The sequence below is a fragment of the Pteropus vampyrus genome, unplaced genomic scaffold (genome assembly GCF_000151845.1).
Source record: "Pteropus vampyrus isolate Shadow unplaced genomic scaffold, Pvam_2.0 Scaffold366, whole genome shotgun sequence".
Classification (NCBI taxonomy): Eukaryota; Metazoa; Chordata; class Mammalia; order Chiroptera; family Pteropodidae; genus Pteropus; species Pteropus vampyrus.
The window spans coordinates 583,520-601,744 of record NW_011889147.1 but is presented as its reverse complement, the minus strand read 5'-3'; the positions used below and the strand labels follow the sequence as shown (position 1 = coordinate 601,744).

Sequence of the window (18,225 nt, the reverse complement as noted above, 5' to 3'; positions counted from 1 at the left end):
GTCATTTTTGATGTCAGGGTAATGTAGCCTATTTTTTTAAATAAAACATTTTCATTTTTTATATACTTGTGAACCATGTAAGTAATAGAAATTATCTATTCATTAGTTTGATGAAATTCCCCCTAAAATTTTTTTGGTCCTGGTACTCTTTGTGGGGTGAAGGGGAATGAAGTTTCTATTATGTTTTCAATTTATACTGATTTATTCAGATTTTTCACATCTTCTTGAATCATTTTTATGATTTTTTTTAAGAAAATTGTTTATTACATTGAGATTTTAAGTTTTGTTGACATAAATATGCATATTACGTTCACTTTTAATTTTTCAGATTTTCCTGTATATCTATTGTTATATCCCCCTATTGATTTCTAATATTTTTAAAAAGACAGAATGTGGCCTCTGACCTCACCCAGCTAACTCAGGATTCCAGCTCTGCCACATAGAATCTGAGTAACCCTGGGCAAACCACTTAATTGCTTTTGTCATAATTTCTACATCATATAATAGGGATTATGTCACTAATGTATGAAAAATATTTGAGAATCTCTTTGTGTCAGGCACTGGTCTAGATATTGGGAATACAATGGTAAACAAAATGTAAAAATGTCATGTTGAGAAACATTTAACAAAAACAGTTGAAATATCTGGTATGTTAGAAATGCTAAGGAGGAAAAAATAAAACAAGAAAGGGGAGAGGGCGTATTTAAGATGGAAATAATAATTTCTTACCAAGTTGACATGAGAATTAAATGAGAAAATACATGTAAAGTGCTTACTTAGCACAGTACCTGGCACTTGGTGCTCAGTTTTCTTTTAGTTTACTTTTTAATTTCCTAAACTAAATACTTATTTAATTTTAGTCTTCTTATTTTCTAATGAATGCATTAAAGGCTATATGGTTTCCTCTGAGTACTTCTTTAACCATTTCTTTTGCTATATACAGTGTCCAAATTGTTATTCATTTCTTAATAGTCTATAATTTTAGTTTTAGTCTTCTTTAATCCAAAAATTATTTAGAAGTGCTTTTGGAATTTTATAGGTAGTTGGAATGTGTTCGATGCTCATGTGAATGAGTGTGTTAGTTTTCCTAGCCTTTTGGTTTTCCAGTCTGGTTTTCTTCGTTGTAGTAGGCAGTTGTGACTTAAAGCTTTTCCAACTTTTAGAAAAAAAATTTTTGTGATTGAACACATGATTTGTTTCTGTAAATGTTGCATTGGATATTTAGAAATTATGCATATTTCTGGTTTGTTGAGCATAAAAATTTCTGTGTGTGTTTATTAAATCAACTGTGATACCTTTGTGATTCAGACTCTCCATATTGTTAATTTAATTTTGCTTGTTGCTTCTCTTGATTTCTAAGAGAGAATTCTTAAAGTCATCTACCAAGATAGGGCTTTGAGAAATACTTTTTGTGCTTTTAGTAGATTTATTTAAAAAAATCTACTTTACCAAAATATGATTTACATACAATAAAATGCACAGATATTAAGTGTAAAGTTCAATGAGTTTTGAGAATTGCATGTATTTGTTTAATCACTATCCTAATGAAGATACAGAACATTTCTATCACCCTAGAAAGTTCCTTTGTGTCTTTCTCAGTCAATCCCCCATCCAGGCTCCAGCAACCACTGATGGTTTCTGTCCCCATAGGTTAGTTTTGGTTGTCTAGAACTTTATATAAACTGAATCATACAGTATATGTTCTTTTGTGTCTGTCTTCTTTTGTTTCATGTAATGATTTTGAGACATATCAGTAGTTTACCCATTTTTATTGCCGAGGAGTATACGGAGTTGTTAGTTAGTTAGTTTGTTTGTTTTTTGCCTACTTGATGCATAAAGTTTGGAAATTGTCTTATCTTATTTGGGAAAAGGCTGCTTTAGATTCTGTTCATATCCTCCTGTTGGCAAAAGACATCTGGTCTGTAGTTACATGGGGGAAATATATCCAAGCACCCTGAGTTTTATGCCTGCTTATTAGTTGTCTACACAGATAACAAGCGAGAGAACAAGAGAGAAGACAGATGGTTTGAAGAGCTTTGCTGACTTCCTAAATGGCTCCCTGGCACAGTTATTTTGGCCTCTGCCTCCCTATGAGAGCTGTGATGACAGTACAGCAGAAATGCCCCTGATAATTAAGATGACTCTGAAAGAGTGAGGACCAGGAATTTGGGGCCCTGCTGTGTGTATGATGCACCAATATGGAGATCCTTCATGGCACCTAATCCTAAAATTTACCTTTGTGGTAAATTTTAGACATGTGGCCATAGAATAACTTGAACTTTAATGATTTAGTATTTAAAGAGTTTAAGTAGAGTTAAATAATACAAGAAATTGCTTAAAGGAAAAGATTAATTTTCAATACTTTGGAGACAAATTATTCAGTTTAATTATCCATAGTTGAGCCTTTTCTTATTCTTCAGTTTACCTTTGGACTCCTTTTTGTTGCTTTTTAGTTCTGTTAACAATAGGCAGAGGAAATGAAATTCCATTTGCTTTTATTAGTTTTAAAAGGAGAGTGTGTGTGTGTGTGTGTGTGTGTGTGTGTGTGTGTGTGTGTGTAGATGGGGAAGACTGAAACTGTTTTCTAAAATAAAAATGCCTTTGTAACTTTAAGCAAGGCATTTAATATATCTGAACCTTAGTGTCCTTACTGAGTCAAATGCCTACATACCCATCTCACAAGATCCTTAACATAATTTATACAAATAAGATAATTGATACAAAAGTACTTAGTAAATTTTAAAGTTCTATTGAAATATATACATATATAATATACATATATTTTATTTTTATGTTTATAATTGTTTTATTCTTTCTTTTTCCTTAAAGAAAGATATGTGATCCCTTGCTGTAGAGGTAAAATAGATATAGTCTTGAATATCATATGTGACTCTCTTAAAAGCCAGTCAATATAAAAAATATAATCATTAGAAAATGTGCTACCTTAAAGTTAAAAAAAAAAAGTTCAACTTTGAAAGATTTTGAATATGTTGTAAACTATTCAAAATCAGAGTTGGGGAGTCAGGAGTCCCTGGTTCCTAGTCCTTATCCTGTGACTGACTGGCTTTTCGATGCAGTTATGTTGTAGGAGCTCTCTGTCTTAGTGTTCTCATTTAGAAAACGTGAAAAAGAATTCATATTCTCATAGGCATGCTGCGATATTATTATTAGTTTACTAAAGTGATTTGTAACTATTTATCTTAGTTTTTCTGTGAATCCAAATTTCCACATATTTGGTTTCCTTTAAAATGTATCTACTTAAGGCATGTATTCAATTCTAGTTTTGGAAAAGAACTGAAGTATTGTTGTCTTCTACAACAAAATCCGAACAAAATCATTTCTTAACAGTTTCAAAAGAATGAAGAGTAGTCATACATTTAGTTACACAGTTTGTGCCGTCGTTTCATTAGAAGCTAAATGACAGGAGTGAGGATACGGTGACATCAATTGTTAAGGCCTGTACATTATTCATTCAACATCTGCTGTTGATTCTCTTTTTCCCTGTGGGGGAATAAATTACAGCACATCAGCACATTTTTCATGCTTCGTGTTTAAGCATTTAGAAGTCATTTATTGTATTATTAATATTATTTTATTTCTGCTTGTTTGGCAGCCCCCGAAGTTATCAATGCCCACGACTATAGCCAGCAGTGTGACATTTGGAGCATAGGTGTCATAATGTACATTTTGTAAGTAGCCTGCTAAATGTACACTTTAAAATGGATGGTTTCTAATAGTAGAATCACATAGATTTTTAAATTAAATAAACAATATAGTTTTTAAAAAGTGACTGAAAAGCAATTGGGAAGTCACTGAAGGCTCTCTTATTAGTTGTCAGGTGCACCCATCAAGTATTTTTTTTTTTTTAATACTATAAAGTTAAAACTTTCAGCTTCACTTTTCATTGATCTGTAAATACTACAAGGCACTGGATGATCTGAGCAAAGTGAAAAACTTGCCTTAAAACCTCCCTGGTCCTTTGCTGCAAACCAAGCTTCTTTGTATTTTCTCAAGAGAATCACTAACAGCTCATCAGGTAGAAGGAGGTGCCGGAACCTGGCACAGGAGCTACTCTGTGGACAGGGCATATGTAAGGAATGCGCACTAACTAGATGGAGGTTCAGCCCCGGATCCCTATATCGCTTTCCTCTGGGTCTTTGCTCATGCAGTTCCTTCTGCCTAGAATGTTCTTTTACTTTTCTACTAACCTCTCTCCTGGGTGCAACCAGGTCAAACATTAACACCGCTATTTCCCCAACTCCTACTCTACCTCAGCAGAGTTACTACATTTATTATAATCTTCCCCAGAGGATTTAAGGCAACATACAAAAATGCATGCAAAACAGTAACATTGAAAGAAAAACAAAATAATAAAATATCCAAACAAGAAGGTTTGCACATGCGTAAATTTGATATAATTAATTGTTCACTTTTCTGTGTTCTCATAGCACTTTTAAAAACTAGATTACAATATTATAATTATTGTATTATGTGTATTATGTATATTTTCCTTGCTCTAAATTCCTTGAAGAATGGAGATCTTATTCATCTTTACATCTCCAGTACCTGGAACAATAGTAGGCATCGAGTCAGTGCTCAATATATGTTTGTTAAATTGAATTAAAGTGAATTTTCTAAGAGGTATTCTGAAAAGTTAGTGACCATTCTTCTGCCTCTTGGTAAATATGAACATTTTTATGTTGCTGCAACATTAGTTTTATAGTCACATTGAAGATTTCACTGCGCACTACCTCTTCTAGATCATTTCTAAATATTGACATCACAGTAGTTACATTTTCACAGTTTTGCAAAATGGAATACACAGGCAGTAGATATTGGATGATGTGATTATAGCTGTAACTCAGATGGTCAACATATATCAACTGCTTAGATTGCATAAAGTATAAATGAACTCACAAAGTTTTGATCATTATTTTGTGCTGCTTAGAATCATATTGTAAAAATTCTGAGCCTTAGTCTTTAATTAAAAATATAACATTTTAAATTGTGTTTTATACGCTCACGACTTTCTACACAACATAAGTCAAATATAATATGTGTAATCTAATATTACACAGTTCCTATGTTTGCTGCCTTCTTAGTTTGAATTTGATGTTAAGGAAAGTGATAATATATTAATATGCTAGAAATTTTTTCTCTTAAAGATATAATTTTATTTTTTCTGCTTCAGAGCATGGCTGCATATCATCTAATGACATTGTTTTTTCTTTACAGTAGACTCTTACTTAGCTAATCAGTGCCTATTCATTAATTTGCCTGAGCCCAGTGGTCTTAGAGGTAATTTCCTTCACTGAGGGCACAAACATATTACCTTCTGCAGGGGGTTTATTTTCTTGGTTATCAGTTACTCCTCCTGATTCATTTCTATTTAATTGGACAATGATAACATACTTTCTCAAGGTGAAATTAACATAAATACTCTTTATGGGTATATCCTCTGCTGTTTTGATTCCTATGAATGCAACGGAAAATAATAGGAAAGCTTTAAGAGGCATTTTTCATGTCTTGGATTCCCTTTTCTTGGATGTGCAGAAAATTGCTGTCATAAAATTTCACGTGCTGCTGATTGACCAACCATTAGATAAATTCTTGTGTATGTAAAATTGCAATGGACAGAAAAACAGTGGATTTTTTTCAACATAGCCCTTAAGCTATAGTTGCATGCTAGTCAAGCAAGGCAGGAACAGCTAAGAAATTGGTGGATGTGCATATTGCTGGTTATTAACAGACTCAGTGAGCTGGGCTTTTGCTAGCCTATACTTGTTACAATGGATAATAATTGTCCATAAGACTATTTTTCTGGCTTTTTTTAAAATTGCATTTTAAAAGTAAATGATAGTGAGGCAAGCAAGATCAGAGAGAGGAGGGTCAGAATGAGCTGGAGAAGTAAAAAGCATTAAAGTAAGAATTTTCAGAACAATTCGATAAATACCTATCTCTTAATAAGAACCTATTGGTAAATGAAAAGCTATATTGTCCAACCTAATTTAATAAACTACTAGGATGAAAACAACTTTTTTTCCCTAGGAAAATTGTCATCACCATCATCATTTTCATGTGAAACATTTATCAAACTTAAAATTTAGAAAATGTTCATGGGGAAGATTTTTAAAGAACTTAAAGAAAAATATAGCTAAAAATATTAGTAGAAATGTAACAATTAAGAGACTTAAAGATTCTTATACTTACGTAGATAGTAGACCAGCACATGGGAAGTATAATGTAATTATGCTGTTTTATGCTTTCAGCAATAAAGTGGAAAAATACAATCTTGAGAGTTGAAGAATAGACATACAGAGTTGCCTCTTTGACAGCCCAGGTCCAACCTCTGTCTGTTTTTCATTGGGAAAATCTGGTTGTTGTATACAGGGTTGTCCTCAGAGGTCAGGGTTGAAATAATGGTGGTGGCTAACATTTGTTGAGAATGTACTATGAAGAATTGAACTCTGCTTTCAACCATGCTTTTATAGCTTTTGGACTGGATTACCTATAGAAGCACAGACTTGCCATGGTCTTCCATGTAGTACAGTACTTAACTTTTAAAAGACACATGGTCCACATGTTATAGAATGTGCAAATAAGCCCATGTTTACCTTATACATGGTTTTACTGATGTTGGTCGTTATATATACTTAGCTTTCACCCTTCCAGACTGAAGGATCAAATCATCATCTGATTTTCCTTATCCAGACCTTCTGCATTTTGTATACTATTTTTGAAGAGTTGTCATTTTATGGATTTTTGGCTTTGACTCAGGGCCATAGACATTCCCAGGGTTATTCTTGGTTTAATCTTACTAACATTTTTATAGTATTTTACCTTGGGTAAAGCTCTTATATGATCAGTTAGACTCTGATAACTCTCATTAGAGTCTGATGGCTCAGTATATTTTTCCATAAGTTTAGTTTGGATTATGTGCTGTAGGCATTACCTTACCCTTGCTCACAATGAAGAATATCGCCTCTATTATCTGCAACACCATCCTGAATTTTAAGGCCACTTAAGTATTTCCCCACCTGGAAGAGCTTTGGGTCATTTGCAGATCTAGAGGTTTCTATGTATGCAAGAGCCTAAAACTGATCTTGCAAAACCCGATTTCTACATCCAGAGAGGTACCTACTTCTTCCTGTGTATGTGTCTTATTTGCCATTGAATCGGCTCTGACTCCTGGAGACCCTGTAAATGAGTGATGTCCATGATGTCCTGTCCTTGACAGCCCCACTCAGCTCCTGTAAATTCATGCATATGGCTTCTTTATGGAGTCAGTCTATCTCGTATTTGATTTCCCTCTTTTCTTGCTGCCTTCTGTTTTTCCCAGCATTATTGTTCCCCCCTCACCACCCCCCAAAGAACTCTGCCTTCTCATGATGTGACTAAAATAGGACAGCTTCAGTTTTGCCATTTTTGCCTTCAGCAATGTTACAGTCTTAATTTCCTCTAGGACCCACTTGTTCATCTTTCTGGTGGTCCAGGGTATTCATAGAGCTCTTGTCCAACACCATATTTCCAATAAATCAAGTTTTTTCCTGTCAGCCTTCTTCACTGTTCAACTTTCACATCCATACATAGTAATTTGGAATAGGAGGATGTGGATGAGCTTGGCCTTGATCTCTAATACGCATCTGTGCTCTTGATGACCTTTCTAATTTTTCCATCGCTGCCCTTCCAAGTCTCAGCCCTCTCTAGATATCTTGGATGCAGTCTCCATTTGATTTGATGATTGAACCAAAGTAAGCAAAATCTTTAACAATTTCAGTGTCTTCATTTCTATCCTTCTTCCTACACTTTACTTAAATATGTAGCACCACTACTTCCAAGTCCTGTGGAAACTTAATTTTTAATAGCCTTATTTCGATTTTCAAAAAGTCTAAACAAAACGATTGTCTTTGTTGTAGATTTTGTGGAGAACCACCCTTTTTGGCAAGCTCCGAAGAGAAGCTTTTTGAGCTAATAAGAAAAGGAGAACTACATTTTGATGGTGCAGTCTGGGATTCCATAAGTGATAGTGGTAAATATAGGTTTGTTATTATTTAGTAAAGCAAATATAGGTAACATAATAAAATTACTAGTAATTCAAATACTTTAAATCTCTCTTTGGTCATTAATTTCACTTGTAGAAATAAACACTATTTACTTGTGGAAATGGTAATATCTTCACTCCGATTTTAATAGTCCAAACTTCCGCCCCAAACAGAAAATACATAATAAAAATTGAAAAGGAAATTTGCTGATCATCTAGTTAATTTTTACTGTAGAATATAAACCAGGAAATCCAGGCAATAAAACCTCACTGTAAGACTTAATTTTATTTCTTAACCATTTATACTGATACTTATTTTATAACTCGCATCTTTTCTTCATGTCATATAGACCTTATTCTAAATAAATTGGAAGATGTATGATATTAATTTTAGTTGAGATAAATAAGATTTTCGGGATTTTCCTTTATTCGCAGCTAAAAGTGTTCTGAAACAACTTATGAAAGTTGATCCTGCTCACAGAATCACAGCTAAGGAACTACTAGATAACCAGTGGATAACAGTAAGTTACAGTATTACTTCTTTTTTTCCTTTTTGACATGCTACAATTGCTTATTTCTTTTCATTCAGCCTTGCAGTTTATGTATAGTCTTCTTAGAGTAGTCAATTTTTCTCATCTTTCTGAAAAGTTAAAGAAATTATTGAATCATGACACATTTCTGTAATGTGTATTTTCAGACTGTTAAAACTATTACTACAGTTGTTTATATATATTTATAGAGGTTTGAATGAACTTTGCTTGGCTTCCTGTCCTGAATGTCTCAAATCCAGTAGAACAGAGCTAAGAAATGTCCATTATTAAAACTGTGGAATACTGAAGAGTCAGTATAGTTTAGTGATATAAAGCACTAGAACCATCTACTTCTCTTTAACTCTCTGGATGCAAGAAATCTTTGGGTACTCAGAAAAGCCAACGTCTCCTAATAGTGGCTGAAATCTTGGTAACTATTCATTTACTTATTGCTTTTTCCCATTAGACTAAATACTTTGAGCATAGATCCCGTGTCTTACTGATCTTTATATCCCTGTACCCATAACATTACCTGGTTGCGGTGGGAACTTTGGAAGAGGCTGCTACTTACCTCTCAATATCTGTTCTTTTCTTCATGGTAATGAGGATCCTGACTTCTAGCTAGACACATTGCTATCTAGTATTCTTTGCTAATTAGCCTGTCTTTGCTAGTTATTGTCATGGTCAATGAGATCCAAGTGGAAGTAAGAGCAATTTCTGGGATGTGTCCTTAAATGGAGGGGGTATGGCATTCTTCATGCCTGTCTTCTTTCCTGGTGACTGGAATGCAGATGTGATGGCTGGAGTTTGAGCAGTCGAAATAGACCATAAAGTGGAATCCGTAAGCTGAGGATGGCAGAGCAGCCAGATAAAAGGAACCAGGACTCTTAGCTCACAGAGCTGCCATGCCAGCCCTTGACTGCCTACCTCTATATGAGTAGGAAACAAACTTCTGTCATCTTTAAGAAACTGTAGAATATGCAGGTGAACCTAATACCAATTAATATAATACTCAATAAATAATTGCTGAATGAGTGAATGATTCCATAAATGAATAAGTCTGTAGGTATCTCAGAAAATGTCAGATTACTGAGACTGCATGTTTCTAAAGATACATCAGAATATTGCTAAGCAATAATCATCTATGAAAAAAATTATTTTGCATCTATTACTTGATAGACACTGCGTTAGGTACTGGAGAGATATGCTTACATTGTGGTAGTATTGTTGAGAGATGGTGGTGGCTTGGACAGGATGATAGCAGTAGAGTTGAAGAGAAATAAATGGGATATATTTTTTAGGTATGATTGACAGGACTTGGTGATGGATTAGATGAGGGATGAGGATAATGGAGGAAACAAGGATGACGTCTAGATTTTACTTGGTGCCATTTACCGAGATGTGGCAAACTAGAGGAAAAATAGACATTTTTTCTGGGGGAAGGGTGGTGAATCAAGAGTCCCATATCTCAAACTTAGGTATGCTAAGTTTGAGATGTCTGTGTGACATCCAAGTGGAGATAACAAATAAGTAATTGAATATATGAGTCTGGAGCTGGAGAAGAAGTCTGAGCTGGAAATATCAATTTGCGAATCATGAGTATATGGATGCCATTTAAAGCTATTGGGCTGAAGAGATAAATTAGGAAGAAAATACAGATAGAAAGGAGAAGAGGCCCCAGCACCCTGCCTTTACGTACTACAGCATTTAGAAGAGGAGAAGCTAGCAAGGGAGGCTGAGAAGGAATAGCTAATGAGGAAGGAGGAAAATTACGAGAGTGATGCCGGGGAAGTTAAGTGAGAAAAATGTATGAGAAAGCAAGAGCAGTCAACTCTCAGGTAAATGCTCCTGAGAGGTTAAGACGAGAATGAGAAGTTTCCACTAGACTGGCCAACAGAGAGGTTCATGGTGACCCTGAAGGCCCAGATAAGTTTAGATACCATAAATTTATAGTGATATCACTCTTCTTTTAAATTCTGTAATTTTCCTTTGGCAATTTCTAATCATTTCTTTGAATAATATTTTTTTTTCCTCCAAGGCCTAGAAAAATAGTCTTCACTCAAAAATGTGCGTTATATCTGCCCTCTTCTATGAATGTGTTGATATCTCAAATGATTCTGTACAATAAGTATTTCTGGCCTAAAGTAATTGTGCAAATAAGCTAGCAGCTAGATAGATCACTGAAAAACTGTACTGAGTAGATTTGTAGTACAGCAAAATCAAGAACTGTAAAACAGATGGTGTGCCTTAGAAATCTCTCATTTCAGCATCACACAACATTCGGGTTTGGCCGTTTAATTATTTGTGTTCCAATTAGTACAGCTTTATTTCTGGCTTTGGTCATTTTTCCAGAAGTCTCCATTTTTGAGCCTCTGTAACATTTGTCTCTATGTAGTCTTTGCCAAATGGATAGAGAAGTGACAGATAGCATGTACTATATCAGACTATCCTAAGGAGTTCCGTGTATGAAGTTTAGAATACAAGCATTTTATGAACTTCTAAAAGGCAAAACTCTTTTCTTCTTAACCACTTGAAGTCTTACTTCCTATAATTCACATCCTCTGTTTGAAGTAATCTAAAGAGAACATGTTAGTTCTCTCAGTGCCTTGCTGCTTTATAACCAGAGAGTATCTTTTGCAATATCTAACACTTAGTATCATTTTTTTTTCAAAGAACTTTATCACATAAAAAGTTTCTATAGTTTAACCTATGTATTGTGCATTTTGAAATATGGATCATATCTGGAGTATTATGAGAAAAATAATCATTATTTCTCTCTGTACATTGAAGTGAATGGAACTTAAATTAAACACATTGTCATCTTGATTTCAAAAGTCAGAGATTAGATGTAAGGAAAAACAGCCAAGAAATGACTTTCTTACCAAGGAAGAGTTCGAGGATGACTCCCATTGCCAGGAGTGTGCCTGTTATCCTCTTGTGTCTGTTTCTTCCGTTTTGCCCTCTTTACTCTCAGCAGTGTTTCAGGAGTTTATTTCTTCTCATTAGATAATTATAGTTGCCTCTTGGGATTCCTTCAAGTCCCCTCGTGACAACTAACACCAAGAATTTGCATTTTAAATGAGTTTCCCAGGTATTTTAGTGCCTGTTTATATTTGAGAATCCTGCTATAAATTAAGGAAACATTTTTCTTCTATGGTTTGTCAAAAACTTGTTTCCAGATTTGAGTTCATACGCTCAGTGATTTCTTCAGCAGATTTTTTTTTTTTTGGTGCCTACCATGTGCCAGGACCCTGTGCTAGGTAATAAAATATAGTTACAGTCATATAGGACATAGTCTCTGACTTAAGGAACTCACAATCTACTACGGGAAATAAGCTATGTAAGTTACAATGTGAGGAAGAAAATGATAAATGACATAAGATATTGCCAAATGACCAGAGGTACAGAGGCAAGCAAGTGTGAAATCAGGAAGTTCAATTTGACTGGCAGATAAGATGCTCGAAGGAAAGAAGTGGGAAATGAGACTTTTAGAAAACGAAAGAAAATTGTGAGGGAACTCAAATCTCAGACTAGAATTTTAACTTCCTGTCATAAATAGTGGAGACCGATTGTATGCTCTTTGAAATGAAGAAAATTATTGTTATAATGTCTCAGCCTTGTAAGGTGGCTTATTTTAAATGGGACACGTCATTTAAATGTCTATATTGATTTTTACAAGTATCTTTTAATTTTAATCCATCTGGCACTATAGGGGTACACAGATGAATAAAACACAGTCTCTCCCCTTGAGTAATTTACACAGATTACAGTGTACTTTGCTTTATAGTCATCACACTTTGCAAAGGCACTTGTAATCAAGGTGCGTAGGGTCTAATTTCAGAACAGTCTTTCCTGATATGTGAACAATGCTCTTGTTTGTTAATTTAAAAATTATTATTCATGTTTTGGTCATTAGCTTTTGACCTTTAGCCTGAATGTATACACTCTACAAAAGAAAATGAAAATTTCCTGATGCCTAATTGTTGTTTTTTTTTCCTAATTTATATTTTCATCCTAAATATGTTAATATGATTATCTTTATTTTACTATCTTTAGTTATTTTTAAATTCTGAATTATCTTATGTATATGAATATGCTGTTGAGGTCCTGTTTAAAGAAAGTTTTTATAAAAATTATGTTAAGAAGCAGCTCATGAACTAGGAACCTTGGGAATTTATTCACTATTCAATGATTGATATATACTTAACAATTTAACGAATATTTGTTGAATAACTACTATGTGCTGTGGAGGACACAGGATGAGTCTGGTACAGTCTCAGCCCACAGGTTCTCCACAGCCTCGTAGAGGGTTTAAGACAAAAACACAGGCAGAGAATGAGTATATAATGTGTGTGTTATGTATATATTTTAAATAAATGTATAAAAATATACTCTGCATATTACATATAGCATATAGTAAAATATATTCTATGAAATATATAAATATATACTCAAAATAAACATACATATTTTATATAGGGTATATAATATGGTAGTAGTACTATTAGATTTTCAAGAAGAGAGCTATTATTCCCTTCAGGGGATTACAAAAACTACTTAAAGTGAAAGTGATATGTGATCTGACTCTAAAAGAGTGGGTAAAAGTAGAAATTAATGTTGGAGTCATGGTAGGAAGGAAGGGGATTCTGGATAGAAAGAACTTTACAAAGATATAGAAACAGGGAAAAAAAAGAGAGTATATTCAGAGAATATGAAGTCTATTAGTAGTTCTGTTTTTCAAGAACCATAGAAGACATTAGGGAAGTAGTGGGAAATTACGCTGTAAAGACAGATAGAGCTCTTTTGCTCTAGACCTTGGCTTACCATAGAGAGGACCTTATATCTGATTTATTTTTACAATGGATGGCTACTCAAAGGCACTGAAGTACCATGATCACAGCTGAATTTACGTGAGTTTTCTCCTTGGTCCCCCCACCACCCAAAAGTTCCTTTGTTCCCTTTTCCAAAGTGTTTGTACCACTCATTATCAAGGTGTCAGAGTTCTAGTTTTGCGCCCTATCTTCTCTAGTGCTTGTTATTATCAATATTTTTAATTTGATACTCTGGTAGATATATAATGGTATCTTATTGTGATCTGCATTTCCTGAGTTACAAGTGAAATCAGTCACCTTTATTTATGCTTACTGGCTTTTGGATATCTTCTTTTTGTGAAATGCCTGTTCAAGTCTTTTCCTCATTTTTCATATTCGGTTTTATATCTTGTACTTATTGATTTATAAAAGTTTGTTATATATTGTAGATACAAACCTTTTGTCACACATATACACACATACATACACAAACATATGTATAATAACAAGCATTGGAAAAGCTGACTTAAGAAAAAGAGCATGGAAAGGATTACTGCAAATCCTTACCCAAGCAGGTGACTTTTGAAAAAGAATAATCATTGGAAATTGAGGATCTTGAAATTGATTCCATTTAATCTTGCCCACACATCCCTTGGAAAGTCTTCCTGTACAGACAGGTATAAGCATACACCAGTTTAAAGAACGTTGGTTTAAAATATATTGAGTTTGCTTTTATTTTTCCAGCTTTATTGAGATATAATTGACATACATTATATAAGTTTAAGGTATACAACATAATGACTTTATATATGAATTTATTATGCAACGATTCCCACAGTAAGTTTAGTTAATGCATCCATCCTATCACATAGTTAAAATTTTTCGTGTGTGTCGAGAACTTTAAAGATACACTCTCCTAGCAACTTTCAAATATACAATAGAGTATTGAAGGCTCAGCAACACCTCTAGCTAGAAATTCTTGGCAGGCAATTGGAAATGCACTTCTGGAATAAGGGTAAATTACTAAATTTCTCAGGCTGTTTTCTTCTGAAGAATTGGAATATCAACACCAATCTGTCTACTCATATAGTCGCTGCACTTGTGGGAAGAAAATCACTGCAATGACTACTACGAAAAATTTTTAAAGTGCCACACAGTTGCTTATTTTAATGGCTGTTACTACCTTGATATGCCTCTGCCTTAGACTCATTAAGACCCATTAGGACAGGTTTGGTAATTGTATTGGGTGCTGTCAGTCTTTGTGAGTATCTGCAACTTACATTATTTCTCTTCCTAATGTAATCTGTGTTAATTACTAGTCATATAAAAGTAATAGTTGAGATTAACCATGATAAATACAACAGGAAAAATAGCTTCCTCCATTAACTCCATTCCCTCTTACAAAGATAATCATCGTTAAGTCTCTTACGTGTTCTTTCGCAAACATTCTCTGCATTTTTATTTATATGCTTTACACAAATGGGTTCGTATTATGCAAACTATCCTTTTTTTTTTTATTTTTTTTTGGAAGGTTTTCTTTTTTTTTTTTAAAAAAGCAGCATTGTACCCCCAAACTATGGATACACTATTATTTTGTAAATAATCCCCTATGAATATGGGTCATTTAAATTATTTCAGATCTTCCTTATTACAAATAGTGGTACAACAAATGTTCTTGTAAATATATGTTTGCATGCTGTGTCATTATATCTATAGGATAAATTCTTAACAGTGGAATTACTAGCCAGAGAGAATGTGCATTACACACTTTGATAGATTACTGCTAATTTACCCTTCCATAAAAAGCCAGTAAATGAGAGAGCCTGTTTCCTCACACCCTCACCAACACAGAGTATTGTCAGACTTAAATTTATATATATTAGGTGAAAACTAGCATCTCATTGTTTTAATTTGGAATATATATAATCTATAGTGACTATTCCATTTTTCTGTTGAAAAAAATGTATTCCTAAGGACATTACAAAATGAAGAATTCTAGCTATTTGCAGAAAGTAGAAAATGATAACTATAAGCTAAAGACCCAGAATGTTTCCTTTTAGTTTTGCTGCTGATTTTGTTTCATACCATCTCATTCAAGCTCATACATATCATTCATTCATTAAAAAATACCTATTGTTTACAAAATATTGATAGGCACTGTCCTTGAAAAGATATGTTGTTAGATGGGGACGTATGTTTGGGTCTCCATTTGTGGAACTTGTCTACTAAGGTGTTAAATCCAGATCTTATTTTTTGACCACTCCTCCATGAGTGTCCATTTTTCTAGTTTTTCAAAGTAAAAGAGCCTCAACTATCTGTTAAATAAATGCAAATTTATTAGCCAGAAGATTGGCTTTCTACTTGTGATAGCCTCAGATTATCCACCTGTTACTGCTGCCTCCTGGCTGTTTGCCCCTCATAGTCGATGAGTTCAGTGTCTGACCCCATGAATATAGCCAGTAAAGGGTGTTCAGAGGTTGGTGTTCTGATAGTGAGGTGACATACAATCTACTGTGTCTATCCTAACAATTCTACCCATTTTTGTTTGGTTTGTTGGTTCATTTCTAATTTCTGTTGAAGCTAGAAGGCTGATGACACATATCCCTCGGATACTTATTCATTTGTCAGTCCAAGCATTTGATGCAGTTTCTCTTCCACCTGCTAGCAAGTAATAAAAGGGGTAGTTTATTTAGTAAGTTATTGGCTGGACTTTAGACAGCAGGGAAAATCTGGAATCAATACTACCATTTATGCCCTGTTTGATATCACAAATGAACATAAAAAGCAAAGAGTTAAAAATTTCCAAATAGTAGTGTGTTTTTGATATGATAACGCTCCTATTCTGGATCCTTTCCTCGTCTCCACAATCTCTTTGGAATGAGAAATAGGGTCATTTCTTTGAGTACAATGGCGCTCTACTTTAGGCATGTAAAATGTCAGTTACCAAGCTCTTGGGTGTATGTGTATGTAAACCAAGCACTTGAAAGATTTCTAGAGATGCAGATCCAAGATGATGCAGGCTGTCCTTGCTTTGCATGGTCATGCAGGACCATAAAAATAATGCAAGTTGAAACTGTACAAAATGATTTTAATAATCTATGGGAAAATTAGGATTGTTCCATTATCTTTAAAATTTTTGTTAAACATTACAAACTCTCTGTTGATTATAAATACATAGGGAATGAAACAGAGTAAAACTAATATTTTTTAGTGCACTATAATCTAAAGGATTAGAAATACTGAGAATTAAAGTGTTTTATTTTTTGTGAAAACTTACCAGGATTAGTTTAAACCATGCTTGCCTTCTTCTTCATGCTTGTCATATAACTTACACTACAGAAGGGAGCATCTTTTTATGCCTTGGAGAATTGTCATACTGTTTTCTAAGTTTGGATCAACTTCCAACATTTTATCCTTTGTGCTTTCAGTGTCATGAAATATCTCTGAAAATTCTTTAAATGTCAAATATTTTGCAGGCATCACTTTCTCTGGGACAAATTCATCCTTTCTGTCACAATCACTTTCTTCATTTATGTCGATAAGTTTGCCTTCACTGAGTTCCATTGGTTGCATATCTAGGTTTTCTCAAATGGTAGAGTGTCAACATTTCCATGGTCAGCTGTTTCTTCTATTACTCCCTTTTCAGCTGATTTAGATTTCACTTATAGCATTATCACTTTTAATTTCTTTACTGAACTTCATCTTTGTTGACAAGTTCCCTGGAAGACAAGCAGGTGACACAACTGCATACTTTGCTGTCTGTATGCGAACTTAATAGCAGATGCACAGGGTCCAATCACCAACAGATTTTGAAAGAAGTGACATGATTGGTCACTGAATCATGATGCACATCTGTCATTTACATAGTGATGTCTTTTATATAGTTATTGTGGATTAAAAAGCTAGCAGTGAAGTTTAAACTTATGCAATTAGAGTTAATATACCATAGTGGTTTAAATTTGAACATTGTTGATATTGTTTAAGTCATGATGACTGAAATTCATGTACATCAGGACTGTGCAAAGCAAAAACTGCCTAAATAAATGGGTTATCACATGGTACTGATTGCATGTGATTTCGGTAATAATTATAATTTTGTTGAGTATGCTGCTTGTACAGTAGGCTCACTCTTTTTAAGGCTGTTTGGAGGTGACTTACAGAATGTAAATGTTTATTTGCTATGTATATCAGGATAGGCTAGATAGATTATGCTGTGGTAACAAGCGACCCCAAATCTAAGTTGACAACATCTTTGGAAGTTCTGGGATACTTAACAGAGATGACCGTCAGATTGAGCCTTGAAGAAAATGGAGGCTATAAGTTGGCGGAAGGCATGGTGAGGGCATTCTGGAAGTAAATGGTCGAGGAAGCATAAGTACAACCCAAAACAGGATGCTATGAAATCGGTAAGAATATAGACCTTCTTAAAACAGGTTGAAATAGAAGAACAACCAGGAATTAATTGCATAATAATCCATACTTAATGTTTGTTATTGCTATTCCATACTTAATGTTTTATTTATTTAGTTATTGCTATTCCATACTTAATGTTTGTCTTCACTCAACAGTAGACTCAGATAGCTCTCTTTAAAGTACTCTGTCTCATAGTATATTGTCACCGATGGTTAATATTTCAATCCATCCACATACCAAATTAATTTAGAATTTCTCTGTATCTGTGCTTACATGTGAACTTACCATTTTAATCTAAATGTGATCCAAACTTCTTGTTCAAACTTTCTCTATTAGTCTAAGTTAGGAGAAAAAGTATTTAAGGCATACCCAATCTAGCAGAAGCCATTTGAGACTACATTCACGTTTTTCTTGGCATTAAATGGAATAT

The 18,225-nt window shown here is 34.0% G+C and overlaps 1 protein-coding gene across 2 annotated transcripts in view; it reads left to right on the top strand.

Annotated features, from left to right (window-relative positions):
- The window catches only part of STK33 (serine/threonine kinase 33), a 56,857-nt gene that overhangs the window by 23,633 nt on the left and 14,999 nt on the right, over window positions 1–18,225 (top strand). For both annotated transcript variants that reach the window (XM_023522944.1, XM_011379574.2), the window contains exons 8-10: window positions 3,614–3,689; window positions 7,917–8,029; window positions 8,477–8,562. In XM_023522944.1, coding sequence (XP_023378712.1) covers window positions 3,614–3,689; window positions 7,917–8,029; window positions 8,477–8,562 — 275 coding nt within the window. The remainder of the gene's footprint in view (window positions 1–3,613; window positions 3,690–7,916; window positions 8,030–8,476; window positions 8,563–18,225) is intronic.